The 20,011-nt window shown below is 42.9% G+C and overlaps 1 protein-coding gene across 1 annotated transcript; it reads left to right on the forward strand.

The window, feature by feature from the left end:
- The first annotated feature begins 1,738 nt into the window (after positions 1-1,738).
- Positions 1,739-7,730, forward strand: LOC118366564 (carcinoembryonic antigen-related cell adhesion molecule 6-like). The gene is made up of 11 exons (XM_035749176.2): positions 1,739-1,915; positions 2,511-2,831; positions 3,408-3,683; positions 4,547-4,801; positions 4,942-5,053; positions 5,263-5,291; positions 5,446-5,622; positions 5,749-5,819; positions 5,984-6,019; positions 6,230-6,261; positions 6,467-7,730. Coding segments are annotated over exons 1-11 (1,356 nt in total). The 5' UTR covers positions 1,739-1,869; the 3' UTR covers positions 6,468-7,730.
- Positions 7,731-20,011: the final 12,281 nt, after the last annotated feature.

The following is a 20,011-nucleotide window of genomic DNA, read 5'->3' on the forward strand; positions in this document are numbered from 1 at the left end:
AGCATTATGATGACTCATTGTCACAATGGTAGGGATTAACTGAGCTGGTCTTGGGTCACTGATAAGTCATTGTTTCAATGCAGCCTTGAAATGCGAGGACAGAGTCCAGGAGATGATTTGGATGGACTCCTGTTGAGCATCTTCTGTTTCCAGACGGTGTCAACGTTATCTATAAAAGTGACTCCAGCAGAGTAACGATAATAATTTTGCCAGATGGGTAATGCCAGCAGCCTGCAGAATCTATCACACCCGTGGCCCAACGATTGGACGTTTTTTGGAGTCTTTTAATGCTAAAATCAGTTTTTTAAAATACATTTTCAGATGTTCTGAGCTAGCCCTCCTGATGTCATTTGACCCCACATAGACTATGACAGTGTCAGCTCCCGGCATCTGGCGTAAAACAGTCGGAAGCAGCCTTGTGATGTCCTCTACTCGTGCTTCTGGCCATACATGTCTCAAGTTAAGGAAGCCTGCAATTGGTATATTGTCTACAGTAATGTCCACCAGAGTTGTTGCCAGAGAATCTAATGTGCATTTCTCTACCATAATTTTTTAGAATTTGGCAGTACGTCCAACAGGCCTCACAACCACAGATCACGTGTTACCATGCCAGCCCAGGACGAAACTGCCAGAAACTGTTTCAGGGAAGCTCATCTGCGTGCTCGTTGTCCTCAAAAGGGTTTGACCTGACTGCAGTTTGGCATTGTAACCGGCTTCAGTGGGCATATGCTGAACTTAGATGGCCACTGGCATGTTGTAGCGGTGTGCTCTCCCAAATGAATCCCGGTTTAACTGTTCTGAGCAGATGGCAAACAGCGTGTATGTCGTCGTGTGGGCAAGCGGTTTGCTGATGTTAACGTTGTTCACAGAGTGCCCCATGGTGGCAGTGGGGTTATGGTATGGGCAGAAATAAGTTACAGACAACAAACACAATTGCATTTTATCGATCGTAATTTGAATGCATAGAGAGATCGTAACGAGACCCTGAAGAGGAGTGGGAAAACATTCCACAGTAAACAGCCTGATCAACTCTTTGCAAAGGAGATGTGTCGCGCTGCATGAGGCAAATGGTGATCACACCAGATACTGACTGGTTTTCTGATCTATGCCCCTACAATTTTTAAAGGTTTCTGTGACCCACAGATTCATATCGTTATTCCCAATCACGTTAAATCCATAGATTACAGCCTAATTTATTTCAATTGACTGATTTCCTTATATGAACTATAACTCAGTAAAATCTTTGTTTGTAGGATGTTGCGTTATTATTTTTGTTCAGTGTATTTATAATGAAGGGAAATGTTACCAAAACATAACATTGTCTAACAAATGTGAGTAATTGCCTAATTGAGGGTTTGGCTGTCCAGGTAAAGACTGAATAAAGTTATAAGATCCACAACTTGCTTGTAGTTCAAGTTCATGTTTGGGTTGACGACTAAACTAAAGCTTGTTTATTGGATTCATTAAAAGCTGTAGTTTTGGTCCTCATCCTTGTCTCTTTAAGTGTTTGTGTCCTAACTTCATTCCGGATCATGGTCCACAGCAAGGCCCAATCCTGAATGGTGGATCACATTAATGAATGACGATGTTAGGAAAAGGTGTGTGTTTATCTGCCTTGCAGATCATTATCCAGTTTACCGAATTCATGTACAATAAACCATAAATATCTGTATCACGATAATATTACAGGGCCATTACCTGAACGGATACAAAGGTCACTGCAATGTGGCTTACAGTAAATGGGGAACTTCCTTGTCACCTGGCTGGCAGCTCTAAAAGATAGTACCTCAGCCAATTCTATAGCATCATACTGTGAGTGTACTAGAAGCACTTTCTAAATCTGGAACAGAACAAAGTATTCCAACAACAATGGAAACTGCAGTAGCCATCTCTCTCACTCTGTTCATACTCACAGGTAAAGCAGATATCTTCTTTGTCTCTTTAAACCGCTTGTTGTTACCTAGGCCATACTTTACAGCTATTTGAGTTGTAAATTTACATTGTAGTTACAATGTAATTGCACATAGCCCTAACTGCACAATAACTACACTCGTTGCTAATTTCACACAGCTACAGTTTCTTTTAAATGAAATTGAATTATTGTACTATAGATGACTGTGTACAGTAGCGTACAGTAATTACACTCTGATTACCAAAGTAGGGGAGAAAACTCTCTGTCAGAGATCATGTCTTCTTCAGTTTATTGATTCATGTATTTGTCAGATACCACGTGAAATTAGTAAAATGTTGATTCCACATCCTATTCTCCTGTGTTTGAACTACAAATGTTGGCTACACTCCTTTTTGTGCAAGACAGTCTGTCTGTGTTGTGTGTACGTATAGCTAGCTATGTCTGACTATTAGTGCTGTGTGATTGTTACTGGGCCTGTTCTCTGAGTCAGTCATTTAGAATGGTCCTGAATAATGGAACGTTTTAGTGTACAGTGTGTACCACCATGTACAGTATGTTGTCTGAGCCCAGACTTTCTGCCATCCTGTATTCCCTCCAGGTATCTGTGCTGGTCAGGGTCTGTTTCCACAAGGTTCTGTGAATGGAGCAGAAGGAGGGACAGCGATGTTCATCACAAATCTAATCCCACCAGCCCAGCCGTTCATAACAATATCCTGGAGTGTTGGTGGAGCCAACATTATAACCTCTACCGGTGATGACTCTATAGGGCCTGGATACGGAGACAGGATCACTCTGAACAAAACTACTGGATCTCTGGAGCTCAGGAATCTGACCCTGGCTGACAGTGGAGGATACAGAGTGGCTATAACAACAGCTACAGCAGAAACAATCAATGGATCAACTGAACTGGTTGTGTATGGTAAGTCCAAGTGCCGTGACAAAGAGAGTTAAAGCTCAAATCCTTGAATGAAAAAATAACAAAGTGGTCGTCCCACTTCAGTTTTGGTAAAAAGCTGAGATATGGGCCTGGTGAAATGAAACAATTATCAAATTCATAGACAGAGCTATGGATATCAACATGATAGTTTTAACCATCTTTTTTTAACTATGTTTTGAGGCTATACAGTGTTTGTTTACATTTATATTATTTACAAACATTGGATATGACTGTTGAACTAAGATTAGGAGGCACATACGTCAATTCAACATCTATTCCACGTAAATTCAACGTAATTTCAGGTGTAAACAACATTAATTCAACCAGCGTGTGCCCAGTGGGACGTCACATTCAATAGTCAATGGGTATATGTCATAAATTTAGAAGTGGAAAAATATATGTGGCAATAAGGATTAAGAGTTTAGTTACAATGAGGAAAGTTTGAAATGGATATCACTTGACCTTATCCTCATCATCATCATCAAAACCATACAAATCATCATCATCTTGATGTCTTCGATATTCCTCAGTCTTTGGCTATGTCCTCTTGTTTTACAGAGAATATATCTGATGCCAACATCACAGGACCATCAAACCATCTGTTTGCAGATTGGAGCTCCGCCAACTTAACCTGTGAGGCTGCTGGTAACATCACTACTATACAATGGACGAAGGAAGGTCAGCCTCTGTCTGCTGGTGGCAATATATTATTCTCAGAGGAAAACAGGAAAGTATCCATCAGTCCTGTGAAGAGACACGACAGCGGAGAATATGTGTGTAAACTCACCAACCCTGCCAGCTCTGCTACTGCCTCCTATAGAATGATAGTGAACTGTGAGTAAAGGTCTATAACTAATCTAATAATCTATGGGTCGGATTCTCAGACACAGAATAAGACTAGTCCTGAACTAACAAGCATGCTTCCAAGAATTTTAAATCCAGGACTAGGCTTAAAGCTGCAATATTTTAATTATTGGGTGACTCGACCAAATTCACATAGAAGTGTGAGTTATAGATCTGTCATTCATTGAAAGCAAGTCTAAAAAGCAATAGATCTGTTCTATGTGAGCTATTTCTATGTTTCTACATCTTACATTTATTTTTACTTTCGGCTTTGTACACCAGCTTAAAACAGCTGAAAATACAATATTCTGGGTTATGGAAAATATGTATAAAAGTAATTTAGATGGTTCAATAATTCTCGTCACAATACTTGCTTGTTTTGTCACATAAACTGAAATTAGGCAAACTCCTTGAATTTTAGCAAACAGGAAATGGTGGACTGATTTCTGCATAGTGCATCTTTAATCTGTGTCTGGGAAAACTGCCCTATGAGATATTACACTCATAATGCCCAATTCTTAGAGCCCACTTTACTTCTGTTCAGGTCATGTGGTCAGGAAAAATTATTGGCCCTCATCATACAGCTGCAGGATCTTAATTTGATTACCCTGTTGCATGATAACTTTCCTGCATTTCCTGCACTTTCACGTATTGAGGTTTTAAAAGACTTCTGAAGTTTGTAATTTTCATTTTGAAATTATGTAGCAAACCCTACAAAGATGTCCATTAATTATAAAACAATAAAAAATTCATAATTTTTCTGCTGTAGCATACTGGCTCAAATTAAGATACAACATCTGTGCATGTTGTATTTACTACTACAGTCTGAGGGTCTTCTGCTCTTGGGCTTACAGATGGACCAGATTCCATGACCATCCTGGGCCAAAACATTGCTGAGGTGGAGTCATTCACCCTTATTTACTGCTCTGTTCAGTCTGTACCGCCTGCTACGTTCACCTGGTTGTTCAATGGGCAGCAGACAGGTGTACATGAAGCTGGATACATCATAAGGAGCGTCAGCTACAACAACAGTGGGGACTACAGATGTGATGCTCGGAATGATCTCACCGGAAATGTTATCAGTGTGGACCATAGTCTGTCAGTGAGAGGTACTGCTCTCTGATACATTCACCATTAGATGTAGACCATCAAAGCTAACTAATGGCAAAAACGATCAACATCCAATCAGCATCAGTTCTATAGGTTGTGTTTTGTTTATTGATTGAGTTCCTGTGTTGGTGCAATGCAGATAAAACCCCTCCACCCCTAAGCCCAGAGGGAGCAGCAGGTATAGCAGTCGCTGTGATGTTGGTAGTGGTTGCCGTAGCTCTTGGTCTCTATTTCGGCATAACTCATCATCGGTGAGTCTATGAAACCAATGTGACGCCAATAAGTCATTTTTCTTCTGGTGTAACAAAAACTGGAAACCATTGATTTCAAGAGAAAAAATGTCTTCCATCAATTGTGGGGAAATAACAATACATTTCAAAAAGACAATTGAGGTTTTGTGTATAAATATGTTGCAGACCATTTTGGAAGTAAATGTAAATGTTTTCTGTATGTTGTTTAGGAACAAGAAAGGGAACAATGAAGAGAAAGGTAAGAGAAAAACATGATCATTTTAGTCTAGTACACTTTTTTCAATTACTGTATGGAAATATCATTCATACACGTATTGAGATGAAAGTGGAGAGCCTTTCTGTGCTGAAGCTGATGACCACAGTTGTCCTTTATCATCTTTGATGTCCATCAGATACAGACGCACTGAGCAGATCGTCCCAGACAAAGGATATGTCCATGTCCAGCACTGACAAAGTACATGAGGGGCACAAACTGACTACCCAAATCCAGGACAGAACCCATCATCGCAAGCAACCACAATCAGGCACCAGCCATACTATAGCCACCAGCCATTCACCAGGAACTAAAGGTCAGAGAGAGGTTTGCGTATAGAGTGTAGCAAATATTTGTGAGCTGACAACAATCTGTCTCGTTATCAACTTCATCAGCTGCTATTTTGTTTTTCTCTCTCTCCATCCACCACATGCCCACACAGCTTCTGCAGGTGTACACGAGTATGAGTGTATAATAATTAAGAAAACTGGAGCTCCAACACCACCTTCAAGAGTGAGTTTCCACCACAAAGTTAAATTAAACACTTATGATATTGTATACCTATGGTTCCCACCATGTCCTGTAGGAGGAGTAAGTTACAGCGATAGCAGCATTGTGACAGACTGTGGGTCTGTTAGTATACTGTAGAGACTGAGTCCTTTACTGTTCTCTGTCAGGGAAAGCTTCCTACCAGACAAACCAACACTGACACTGTAAGTAGTACTGCTCCTCTGGCACCTTGCTGGCACCTTACTGCATTGAAGCATTTTGTTATAGCTGTAATGAAAAGGAGCACTCTCCAATACACAATCTTTGATGTACCACATCATCCCTAAATAACCTACCTAGGTATAGGTATAGATGATTTACACAAACGTACTCAGTGTGTCTTGTTCTGTCTTTACTAAACCCGGGAAATCCAGGGCTCCACCATGTACAGTAAAAGTATAAATTGGTAAGTGAACTGTTTATTGGATACTCGTTATGATATTACCTTTGATTATACTTGTTTTATAGCTTTATAGTTGCCTAGTTGTCTCAATCTCTCTCTCTCTCTCTCTCTCTCTCTCTCTCTCTCTCTCTCTCTCTCTCTCTCTCTCTCTCTCTCTCTCTCTCTCTCTCTCTCTCTCGCTCTCTCTCTCTCGCTCTCCCTGACTCAGAGAGCAGCTGATCTCAACTACATATCTTCAGTTGGCTCTGGACTTCACCCATCAGGTTTTACACCTTAATCAAGTAAACATGGACACAACAAACGACTGGATGACCAGCCAAGAAGACTAGACACTACTGTACTCCACCTCCGATGAGACACTGGTCTTTGTCTAATTGCTCAATGTAATATAGACCAGGTAACAGCACACTGAGACACAAGGACAAATTGTATCCCCTTAAATTACACACACCAGTTGAAGTCCTACTCATTTGAATTGACTTTCCCTGGTCAAACTGCCATCCCTCAGACCATAATGACCTGTGTTACATTAAATACCATCAGGGGAGTTTTCATAGAAACTTCCTACACTGAACCACATTACACATGTAGCAGATGTAACATCAGGTTTTTTCCTCTGAAAGGAGGAGGTTTGAGTGCTCCTGCTATGCTTGCTAGTGCACTATACAGGATGCAGAAGATTCACTGAAATTCCAATAAAATAATGGAATTAATGTTTTATTCATCTCATGCACTGAACGATGCAACGTGTATGGATTTTGTTAATGACTCTGGAATTGGGTGTAATACAAATAATCTTGACCCTCACACTTTATTTAGAATAATATTATACACATATTATACACATCTCATGCACTGTGAGTGTTAAATGAGTAGAGTTGGAGTGGACGAAAATATCACAAACGAGTACATCAACAACTTTGTATTTATCATAGGTCTCTGTTCACTATAGGGTTGTAACGGCGTTCTTCGTTTGTCGAAAGAGTCGGACCGAAATGCAGCGTGGTTGTTACTCATGTTCTTTAATAAATGAATCGCGATACATGAAATAACTTATACAAATACAAAACAACAAGCGGAACGTGAAACCTAATTACAGCCTATCTGGTGAACACTACACAGAGACAGGAACAATCACCCACGAAATACACAGTGAAACCCCGGCTACCTAAATATGGTTCCCAATCAGAGACGACGAGAATCACCTGACTCTGATTGAGAACCGCCTCAGGCAGCCAAGCCTATGCAACACCCCTACTCAGCCGCAATCCCAAATGCCAACAAAACCCCAATACGAAACACAACATATAAACCCATGTCACACCCTGGCCTGACCAAATATATAACGAAAACACAAAAATACTATGACCAAAGCGTGACAAGGGTCTTGTAAATATTTCTTATTTTGTCTCACAGGATTAACTGAACAATAAATAAATGAATCCCAATGTGAAATATCTTGGAACATACAATCTCTGTGTTGCTTTTCATTCATATAGCTAGTTTGTTGAGTAGGAAGAGAGATGAAGGCAGCAAAAGTTCTCTTTGATATCGGCAACACTGATCGGTCAAAAAATCTGTAGGGATGCAAAGAGAATCTAATTATTCCTAGTTTATGTTTCTCTCTCTGTCTCTCTTTCTGTCTGTCTCTCCAATAATCTCTGTTTCTCTATCTCTCACTCTCTCCCCCTTCTCTGCATCTCCAGTAGTTTTGACAGCCCAGGTCAGTGCTGACCAACAGACGATGGCATACTTGGCTAATGATGTCACACTACTTAGTCAGTTGCTCCAGGACAATCTCACTCAGGTTATGTGGCGGTAAGAGCAAACAGATAGAAAAGAGGTGGGCATAGCACACCTTAGCCCTACCTTTGGGAATCACATGATGATTTGCGCCTAAAGGGGAGAGTGGAGTTCTCTGGTGCTTCCACAGAAAATAATCCTCCACAGAGGATTCCTCCTTCACTATAACATATGTGGAGATGACTGATGCTGGGAACTACACCTGTATCCTGACAGCCTTCCCCACCAGTTCCTTTGAGGGAAGCGCCACCCTCACTGTACTTGGTCAGGTGGTGCATGCTGGGCAGGGGCATCCTGGACACGGACACCCTGAACGGGACCGAGGGTGGTGGCTGGGTCAGGTGAATCTGTACTCTCAGTAGCTAGTGACAGTGCTATGGCTTGGTCCCCTGATGGGCCCAGGTCAGGGCTGGACCGGTCATTGGAGGTAGCAGCAGGTGGGTTCAGTGCAGCTGGAGGGTCCCCTAGTGTAGCTCGCGGGTAACTTTGGCTGGTGATGATCTGGTGGAAGATAGGAATAGGGTCCAGTCAGCAACTTAGGCTCACTACTGTGTGGCAATGCTGCTGGAATCGCATTGGCCACCTGAGCCGGGGGAGAGGGTTCCCCCATACAAAACAGTAGTGGAAGGGAGATCGGGTATGACATCTGGTGTGGGCTCAGTCTCCGTAGCAGGCAACTCCTGAGGACCAGCAGGAGCCGAGGACATGACTTGTCCCTTCCCGTCTCAGTCACAGCCGTGCCCGACAACGGTCCCGGGTCTGGATAGGCAATGACCAGTGGTGTAAAGTATTTAAGTACAAATACTTTAAAGCACTGCTGAAGTAGTTTTTGGGAGTATCTGTACTTTACTATACTACTTATATCTTTGACAACTTTTGCTTTTACTCCAAAATGGTGTACTTTTTACTCCATACATTTGTCCTGACACCAAACGTACTTGTTACATTTTGAATGCTTAGCAGGACAGGAAAATGGTCCAATACACACACTTTTCAAGAAAACACCCCTAGTCAGCTTTGTTTGTAAATTATGTTTGAGTAGTGTGCCCCGGGTTACCTGTAAACTTAAATAACAACAAATCGCGCCGTCTGGTTCTTAATATAAGGAATGTGAAATTATGTACTTTTACTTTTGATACTTAGGCTGAAATATTTTAATTACTGTTTAGCGGATGGCCAGCCTCACTTTTCTCCACACCCCAGAAAAAAAAAAATCAGATGTGTTATTTTTCGGCCAATATATGCCGCTCTTCATTTATAATGCATTGTTCGCTCTGCCTTGAGGCTTTCCCAAGTTGATGCCCAAGAGACCAAACAGCTTCAGATCATGCGCTCAGATCATGTTCAAGCCTCGGATTGGACAGTGAAACACACACGCTCCCACCTGCAGGTGACATGCAGATGTTTAATTTCTCTCTCATGCCATCATGGCTGAAGCCAGTGCAAATTCCTGCTATTTATGTGTCCAGGTTAAACGTGGGACGTCCCTCATTATAAACAAACAGTGGGTTAAATTCATGGTTATTGCATCATGTTCAGATCTATTAGAATCGATTAATAGATATGAGGATTCTGTGTTATGCACTATAGCCCGTTACCATATATGTGATTGAATATTATCTTGTGTGGATGTATGTGCTTTGCAACATAGCTGACTTGAGACATTGTTAACAGTTTCAGGGCCATGGGCCTTTCTCATGATGGAAAAATACAGAATAACATGAAGACAGGCACTGTGCAATGAGTTGGGGGGGGCACATTCAGAACGTAGTGTTGTGAGAACAAACCGTCTTTTGTTAGATAACAGGAGCCAGGTGCCTGATAACTGCATATTGTACACAGCTACAACGACTGACCGCTGAAGCGCTTAGGGGGCTGGGACCAGCCTCTGCGCCAACAATCAAAGATAGGCTGGGTGAGTCTAAACCACGCCCAGTCTCTACTCTGACAGGCCGGCTCGGAAGCAGGAACTATTTCTGTCAGAGTATATTTATAATATCTTTGTCAAGAACAAGTCAGTTCTCTGGTTTGCCCTGCGAGGTGGGACAGAGAGCCCGTATATACGAAAATTGCATTTACCACTTATTGCTTCGCTAATAAAAAATACATAGTATACAATCGGTGACTCAATGTCATATTTATCCTGATACCAGATTTGAATTAACGCAACTCTAACATAGACGAAACAACAATGTAATGTAACCAATTGACTGGCCAGAGATCAGGGCATTCATCAGCAAAGATGCAGTGCTGATAGTATTTTGGACAACCAAATTGAAGTGAAAATGATTGATGAAATAGAAGTGTCAGCTGTATGGTGAATTGCAATTCATAACTTACATTTTACTGGTACTACCAGTAGTATTAGGCTAACGGATAACACCACGACAGAATGCATTTGAAATGATACGCCGCCTAGAAAAGCTAGCATGTCCAGGAAAGTACATCGTCAGTGGCACACACACACACACACACTTCGCGCAGATCAGCAGGTGGGGGCTTTTCATGGAAGCCAGACGAGACAATCGAAGGATGATGCGGTGATCAAAGTTACTGGGCTGGAATTTAGTTACTCTTGCTCTATATAAATTGATGCTTCAAATTGTGCATGTTACAAACACATTTTATTTTTATTTTGATGATGACAGGTTATACTCTATGGCTGGATTTATAATTTTTTTCCAATGCAACATTAATTTGTCAGACCAAACTAGATTGACCCTCTTTCTACAATACCTAGTCTATGAGAGGCCTAATCATATTTGTATGAATATTTTGTTAATGCCTAGGCTATAGAGATCCATTCAGGTAATGAACTCATTATTATTCATCAACATTTTAATTTGATTACAATTATTTATTTTCAATAATTCTTGAATTTGTTAGGCTATACAATTAAGTAGATTCATGAACTGATAAAACATTCATACATTATGTTTTTTTTCAATAATTTTTGAATGTGATAGGATGTATAATAGAATGCAATATTCTACGTGAATAATGTTTGTTGATATTAATTTTTGTATTAAAAATAATAATCAGTCTGGAATTGAATATTTCTCCTATTGTTCATGTCCATATAGCCTAGGACAATGTGGTAAAGTATTGTTATTCCTTATCCACTTAATGTAGAGTGGGGAGAACTAGTATTTGATACACTGCCGATTTTGCAGGTTTTCCTACTGACGAAGCATGTAGAGGTCTGTCATTTTTTATCATAGGTACACATCAACTGTGAGAGACGGAATCTAAAACAAAAATCCAGGAAATCACAATGTATAATTTCCAATCCCTGTACCAGTCTGCTGTTCCCACATGCTTTAAGAGGGCCACCATTGTTCCTGTTCCCAAGAAAGCTAAGGTAACTGAGCTAAACGACTACCGCCTCGTAGCACTCACTTCCGTCATCATGAAGTGCTTTGAGAAACTAGTCAAGGACCATATCACCTCCACCCTACCTGACACCCTAGATCCACTCCAATTTGCTTACCGCCCAAATAGGTCCACAGACGATGCAATCTCAACCACACTGCACACTGCCCTAACCCATCTGGACAAGAGGAATACCTATGTGAGAATGCTGTTCATCGACTACAGCTCGGCATTCAACACCATAGTACCCTCCAAGCTCGTCATCAAGCTCGAGACCCTGGGTCTCGACCACGCCCTGTGCAACTGGGTACTGGACTTCCTGACGGGCCGCCCCCAGGTGGTGAGGGTAGGCAACAACATCTCCACCCCACTGATCCTCAACACTGGGGCCCCACAAGGGTGCGTTCTGAGCCCTCTCCTGTACTACCTGTTCACCCACGACTGCGTGGCCACGCACGCCTCCAACTCAATCATCAAGTTTGCGGACGACACAACAGTGGTAGGCTTGATTACCAACAACGACAAGACGGCCTACAGGGAGGAGGTGAGGGCCCTCGGAGTGTGGTGTCAGGAAAATAACCTCACACTCAACGTCAACAAAACTAAGGAGATGATTGTGGACTTCAGGAAACAGCAGAGGGAACACCCCCCTATCCACATCGATGGAACAGTAGTGGAGAGGGTAGTACGTTTTAAGTTCCTTGGCATACACATCACAGACAAACTGAATTGGTCCACTCACACAGACAGCATCGTGAAGAAGGTGCAGCAGCGCCTCTTCAACCTCAGGAGGCTGAAGAAATTCGGCTTGTCACCAAAAGCACTCACAAACTTCTACAGATGTACAATCGAGAGCATCCTGGCGGGCTGTATCACCGCCTGGTACGGCAATTGCTCCGCCCACAACCGTAAGGCTCTCCAGAGGGTAGTGAGGACTGCACAATGCATCACCGGGGGCAAACTACATGCCCTCCAGGACACCTACACCACCCGATGCTACAGGAAGGCCATAAAGATCATCAAGGACAACAACCACCCGAGCCACTGCCTGTTCACCCCGCTATCATCCAGAAGGCGAGGTCAGTACAGGTGCATCAACGCTGGGACCGAGAGACTGAAAAACAGCTTCTATTTCAAGGCCATCAGACTGTTAAACAGCCACCACTAACATTGAGTGGCTGCTGCCAACACACTGACACTGACTCAACTCCAGCCACTTTAATAATGGGAATTGATGGGAAATGATGTAAAATATATCACTAGCCACTTTAAACAATGCTACCTAATATAATGTTACATACCCTACATTATTCATCTCATATGCATACGTATATACTGTACTCTATATCATCTACTGCATCCTTACGTAATACATGTATCACTAGCCACTTTAACTATGCCACTTTGTTTACATACTCATCTCATATGTATGTACTGTACTCGATACCATCTACTGTACTGTACATCTTGCCTATGCTGCTCTGTACCATCACTCATTCATATATCTTTATGTACATATTCTTTATCCCCTTACACTGTGTATAAGACAGTAGTTTTGAAATTGTTAGTTAGATTACTTGTTGGTTATTACTGCATTGTCGGAACTAGAAGCACAAGCATTTCGCTACGCTCGCATTAACATCTGCTAACATGTGTATGTGACAAATAAAATTGGATTTAATTTCCAATGGTTCCAATGGTGGAACAAACTCCCTCACGACGCCAGGACTGCGGAGTCAATCACCACCTTCCGGAGACACCTGAAACCCCACCTCTTTAAGGAATACCTAGGATAGGATAAGTAATCCTTCTCACCCCCCTTTAAGATTTAGATGCACTATTGTAAAGTGACTATTCTACTGGATGTCATAAGGTGAATGCACCAATTTGTAAGTCGCTCTGGATAAGAGCGTCTGCTAAATTACTTAAATGTAAATGTAATTTGAAAGTCCGTATTGCCCAGCGACAGCCCCAAAACCTGAAGGATCTGGAGAAGGTCTGTATGGAGGAGTGGGCCAAAATCCCTGCTGCAGTGTGTGCAAACCTGGTCAAGAACTACAGGAAACGTATGATCTCTGTAATTGCAAACAAAGGTTTCTGTACCAAATATTAAGTTCTGCTTTTCTGATGTATCAAATACTTATGTCGTGAAATAAATGCAAATTTATTACTTAAAAATCATACAATGTGATTTTATGGATTTTTGTTTTAGATTCCGTCTCTCACAGTTGAAGTATACCTATGATAAACATTACAGAGCTCTACATGCTTTGTAAGTAGTAAAACCTGCAAAATCAGCAGTGTATCAAATACTAGTTCTCCCCACTGTATATACATATATATTGTTGTTTATTTCCGCTCACCTCACTAGTTCTGGGATGAGAGTCCGTTAAACAGTGAATCAATTTTGTCTGGCCTAAATTACATTTTAGCAATTACATTTACTTTAGATACTTATGTATATTTAAAACGAAATACTTTTATACTTTTACTCAAGTACTATTTTACTGGGTGACTTTCACTTTTACTTGAGTCATTTTCTAGTATGACAGTTGGGTACTTTTTCCACCACTGAGAGTCTCACCCAAGGATCACCGTCACACCTGGCAATGGTGCTGGGCCCGAGGAGACAACTTCCTGCTGTCCCATGTTCTCCACTGCAACCTGTTGAAGAGGGCTCCTCTGACAGGAGCAAACCTGGGATCTGATCTTCTGTTGCATAATGCCAATGAGACTCTGTTTATCACAGGATGTTGGTGGCACTTTAATTGGGGAGAACGGGCTCATGTTAATGACTGGAGTGGAATCAGTGGAACGGTATCAAATACTATAGATGGTTTCCATGTGTTTGATGCCATTCAATTTCGTATAAGCTGTTCTCCCCTCAGCATCCTCCTGTGCTGTATATTCTGCTCAATACAGGTAATACAGTACTTCCTGTACTCCATATGACTTATGCAGCGATGTCCAAGGTGCTGCAACTCCCTGGTACTCCAACGTAGAAGAATAATCCACATGCTGGGTTGTTGGGATGCAACCCCACCTGGTCCTGAGTAGTATCCCACAGGTGGCGTACAGGGGACATAAGGTCCAAGCTGCACCATCAGCAAGTGTGGAGCTCCCATAGACTCCAGAGAGGGGTAGTCCACTGGATACCCCGGGGCCATACTCCACTGGACCGCCGGTGGGTAATGTGGGAAGCACCCTGTGTGGTCTCTCTGGACCTCCATACCATAGTGATGTCAGCAAAGTCACATATCCAGAGAGATAAAGGACCATGAAAGAGAGTGACCTGGCTCTACGTATTTTACTGGTTTGTGACTCCGCCCACAGTTAGAGGGGAATTAAGCAGCGCAAGAGTTAACACGCACAGGAACCCAAGAGTTAACACACACAGGAACCCAAGAGTAAACACGCACAGGAACCCAAGAGTTAACACGCACAGGAACCCAAGAGTTAACACGCACAGGAACCCAAGAGTAAACACACACAGGAACCCAAGAGTTAACACGCACAGGAACCCAAGAGTTAACACGCACAGGAACCCAAGAGTTAACACGCACAGGAACCCAAGAGTTAACACACACAGGAACCCAAGAGTTAACACGCACAGCAACCCAAGAGTTAACACGCACAGGAACCCGGGAATTATTAAGCAGCGCAAGAGTTAACACGCACAGGAACCCAAGAGTTAACACACACAGGAACCCAAGAGTTAACACGCACAGGAACCCAAGAGTTAACACGCACAGGAACCCAAGAGTTAACACACACAGGAACCCAAGAGTTAACACGCACAGGAACCCAAGAGTTAACACGCACAGGAACCCAGGAGTTAACACGCACAGGAACCCAAGAGTTAACACGCACAGGAACCCAAGAGTTAACACGCACAGGAACCCAAGCGTTAACACGCACAGGAACCCAAGAGTTAACACGCACAGGAACCCAAGAGTTAACACGCACAGGAACCCAAGAGTTAACACGCACAGGAACCCAAGAGTTAACACGCACAGGAACCCAAGCGTTAACACGCACAGGAACCCAAGAGTTAACACGCACAGGAACCCAAGAGTTAACACGCACAGGAACCCAAGAGTTAACACGCACAGGAACCAAAGAGTTAACACGCACAGGAACCAAAGAGTTAACACGCACAGGAACCCAAGAGTTAACACGCACAGGAACCCAAGAGTTAACACGCACAGGAACCCAAGAGTTAACACGCACAGGAACCAAAGAGTTAACACGCACAGCAACCCAAGAGTTAACACGCACAGGAACCAAAGAGTTAACACGCACAGCAACCCAAGAGTTAACACGCACAGGAACCAAAGAGTTAACACGCACAGGAACCAAAGAGTTAACACGCACAGGAACCAAAGAGTTAACACGCACAGGAACCAAAGAGTTAACACGCACAGGAACCAAAGAGTTAACACGCACAGGAACCCAGGAGTTAACACGCACAGGAACCCAAGAGTTAACACGCACAGGAACCAAAGAGTTAACACGCACAGGAACCCAAGAGTTAACACGCAAAGGAATTGTATTTACACACTGAGGATGATTAACATGGGGGTGCACATGGGGATGAATAGTGGGAATTGCACTGGTTCTGTAATGGACAGATGCAGATGTAATGAATTCACACATACCCAATGAATACACCAGGGCACAAATGTACAGATTCAGAATCTTACATAATATAAGTAAGGACTGTATGGATTCCATGTCTTCTGTTTGCTTAAAATGAGTGCTATTCAACAGTGGTGTTTTTAGCATCTAAATCTTGGTGGGGCAAAATAAACTAAGTGGGATGCATGCCAGCAAAACCACTACACAACACAACACTAAACAATACATTATTTGCACTATAAATCCTCTTAGGGAAGTTGCGAATTTTCATAGCTTTTTGTTAAAAATCGCGCAACATTTCAGCGCCCTGCTATTCATGCCAGGAATATAGTATATGCATATGATTAGTATGTGTGGATAGAAAACACTCAGACGTTTCTAAAACTGGTTAAATCACGGCTGTGACTATAACAGAACGTGTGTTTCATCGAAAAGTGCAGGAAAATCTGATCACTGAAAATGGAAAAAAATATCCATGCGCCACTTCCAAGGATTGTTAAAGGTGAACCGGATTAAATGAGGTCGAGGTTGCAATACCTACAGCTTCCACACGATGTCAACAGTCTTGTCATTTGCCTACGATTTGTTTCTTGGTCAAACAAAGAAGAGACAAGCCATTTCTTCAGCTATCCGACCAGATATTTTGGTTGAGATTTATCCGGACAGCATTTCCAGACGGACACCTATAGAATTGACATCGCCTCGTGATCAATTTTATCGCTTATTAACGTGTACTAATAGCTAAAGTTGCATTACAAAAGTATTTCGAAGTGTTTTGTGAAAGTTTTTCGTCGACTTTTTTTATTTTAAAAAATGACGTTACGTTAGAAAACGCTATTTTTTTCCGTTGTTCACACAGTGTTCATAGATCGATATCTAGGCTATATATGGACCGATTTAATCGAAAAAAGACCCAAAATGATGTTTATGGGACATCTAGGAGTGCCAAGAATGAAGCTCGTCAAAGGTAATGAATGTTTTATATTTTATTTCTGCGTTTTGAGTAGCCCCCGGGTATCGCAAAATCTGTCGTTAGGTGACGTTGAAGTATTTTGGGGGATACATGCTATCAGATAATAGCTTCTCATGCTTTCGCCGAAAAGCATTTTACAAATCTGACTTGGTGGATAGATTCACAACGAGTGTAGCTTTAATTCAGTACCTTGTATGTGCATTTTAATGAAAGTTTGAGTTTTATCAAAAACTATACGTGGCGCACTTGAAATTTCCGCTGATTGATGTTCCCACAGCGGGAGCACTTCCCTAACAAGATTTATAAGAGACAAACAGCGCCCACACACTGTTAGGGCCTACATAAATCTGTTCCAACAGCAGTCCAAACATCTTACCACTGCTACACCTGACTATTAGCGGAGCCTTGTCTGGCACTGAATTCAGCCTCATTTACTGCCTTTAAAAAAAAAATGACTGACTTGCTTAAACAAATGTGGTTTCTAATGGAAATTGAGATGTTGTAACGGTCGTCGTATGAAGAAGGTGTGGACCAAAGCGCAGCGTGGTACGTGTTCATGCACAGGAACCCAAGAGTGTTCAAAAACCCTGTTCAAAAACCCTGTGGGGAAAAGCTACCAAAGTATGGTTCTCAATCGGAGACAACGATAGACAGCTATCCCTGATTGAGAACCGGCTCTGGTGAGGGACGTGGACCCCACTCCACCTCTGGCTCGGCCCACTTCGGTAACGCGGTGCCTGACCAGTACCACAATGCTTCCAGGAGCACGGGGAGTTGGCTCAGTTGCCTGATTCCGCCAATCTCCCCGTGTGCCCCCCAGCCTGCTGTGCTGCCTTGCCCCATATCGCCACCGCTCAGCTTTAGCTGCCTCCAGTTCTTCTTTGGGGCGGCGATAATCCCCAGCCTGTCTCCAGGTTCCCTGTCTGTCCAATATCTCCTCCCAAGTCCAGGAGTCCTGAACCCTCTGCTCCTCGTTACCACGCTGCTTGGTCCATTTGTGGTGGGTAGTTCTGTAACGGTCGTCGTATGAAGAAGGTGTGGACCAAAGCGCAGCGTGGTACGTGTTCATGATTTTGATTAAACTGGACACTAAAACACAAAACAACAACATGAATTAACGAAAACGAAACAGTTCTGTCTGGTGCAGACACAAAAACACAAAACAACTACCAACAAAAACCCTGTGGGGAAAAGCTACCAAAGTATGGTTCTCAATCAGAGACAACGATAGACAGCTATCCCTGATTGAGAACCATACCCGGCCAAAACAAAGAAATACAAACACATAGAAAAAGAACATAGAATGCCCACCCAAATCACACCCTGACCAACCCAAAAATAGAGACATAAAAAGCTCTCTACGGTCAGGGCGTGACAGATGTAAAATCTATGGCATAAGGGGATGACAAGCGGATAAGAGGCAATCTGTAATTTCAATGAAGACATTAATGAGCGAGCAAGGACTGATGTAGTTAATATAACATTTGTTTAGCACTTTTTAAATGTACGGCGACAGAATTCCGAACATGGGCCGTTCTTACAGTGTTCTCCTTGTACACCAATTCAGTGTTTTGTGTTGGGAAGTGGGAGGGACACAACTCTGGTGTGGGCCAAGGGACTGTTGGATATCTTTCTATAAAAAACTGCCTGAATAACAATAGCTTTGAAAAGAACAATAGGACCCACAAGTGATAAGCATAGAGATACATATAAATAATGTTAAATAGGTAAATATATAACATGTAATGTGTTATTTTAATTCTGTGGATAATTATATAAATGCCTAGTAAGTGATGTAATAGGCATTGAGGTTAATAGGCACTGTGCCTGTGTTGACTTAAGGAACATGAACTCAATCCCCATCAGAATTATTGACCTCTCATACTCACTTACAGTCAAAAGTGAGGAAGACTCAGTGGAGGCAGGACAGAGTGGTGCAGTATGTTCTGGATGGAGGAAGACAGTGGAGGAGCAGGACAGGATGTTGCAGTATGTTCTGGATGGAGGAAGATAAGTGGAGGCAGGACAGAGTGGTGCAGTATGTTCTGGATGGAGGAAGACAGTGGAGGAGCAGGACAGGATGGTGCAGTATGTTCTGGATGGAGGAAGACTCAGTGGAGGCAGGACAGAGTGGTGCAGTATGTTCAGGATGGGGGAAGACTCAGTGGAGGCAGGACAGAGTGGTGCAGTATGTTCTGGATGGAGGAAGACAGTGGAGGAGCAGGACAGAGGGGTACAGTATGTTCTGGATGGAGGAAGACTCAGTGGAGGCAGGACAGAGTGGTGCAGTATGTTCTGGATGGAGGAAGACAGTGGAGGAGCAGGACAGAGGGGTACAGTATGTTCTGGATGGAGGAAGACTCAGTGGAGGCAGGACAGAGTGGTGCAGTATGTTCTGGATGGAGGAAGACAGTGGAGGAGCAGGACAGGATGGTGCAGTATGTTATGGATGGAGGAAGACAGTGGAGGAGCAGGACAGGATGGTGCAGTATGTTCTGGATGGAGGAAGACAGTGGAGGAGCAGGACAGGATGGTGCAGTATGTTCTGGATGGAGGAAGACAGTGGAGGAGCAGGACAGGATGGTGCAGTATGTTCTGGATGGAGGAAGACAGTGGAGGAGCAGGACAGGATGGTGCAGTAAGTTCTGGATGGAGGAAGACAGTGGAGGAGCAGGACAGGATGGTGCAGTATGTTCTGGATGGAGGAAGACAGTGGAGGAGTAGGACAGGATGGTGCAGTATGTTCTGGATGGAGGAAGACAGTGGGGGAGCAGGACAGGATGGTGCAGTATGTTCTGGATGGAGGAAGACTCAGTGGAGGAGCAGGACAGGATGGTGCAGTATGTTCTGGATGGAGGAAGACAGTGGAGGAGTAGGACAGGATGGTGCAGTATGTTCTGGATGGAGGAAGACAGTGGGGGAGCAGGACAGGATGGTGCAGTATGTTCTGGATGGAGGAAGACAGTG

The sequence above is a fragment of the Oncorhynchus keta genome, chromosome 34 (assembly GCF_023373465.1).
Source record: "Oncorhynchus keta strain PuntledgeMale-10-30-2019 chromosome 34, Oket_V2, whole genome shotgun sequence".
NCBI classification, from domain to species: domain Eukaryota; kingdom Metazoa; phylum Chordata; class Actinopteri; order Salmoniformes; family Salmonidae; genus Oncorhynchus; species Oncorhynchus keta.

Excerpts from the sequence above, each read along its gene's own strand:
- LOC118366564 (XM_035749176.2), top strand. The coding sequence starts at position 1,870 with ATGGAAACTGCAGTAGCCATCTCTCTCACTCTGTTCATACTCACAG. Across the intron at positions 2,832-3,407 it reads AACTGAACTGGTTGTGTATG|AGAATATATCTGATGCCAAC; the intron begins GTAAGTCCAAGT and ends CTTGTTTTACAG. Across the intron at positions 4,802-4,941 it reads CCATAGTCTGTCAGTGAGAG|ATAAAACCCCTCCACCCCTA; the intron begins GTACTGCTCTCT and ends GGTGCAATGCAG.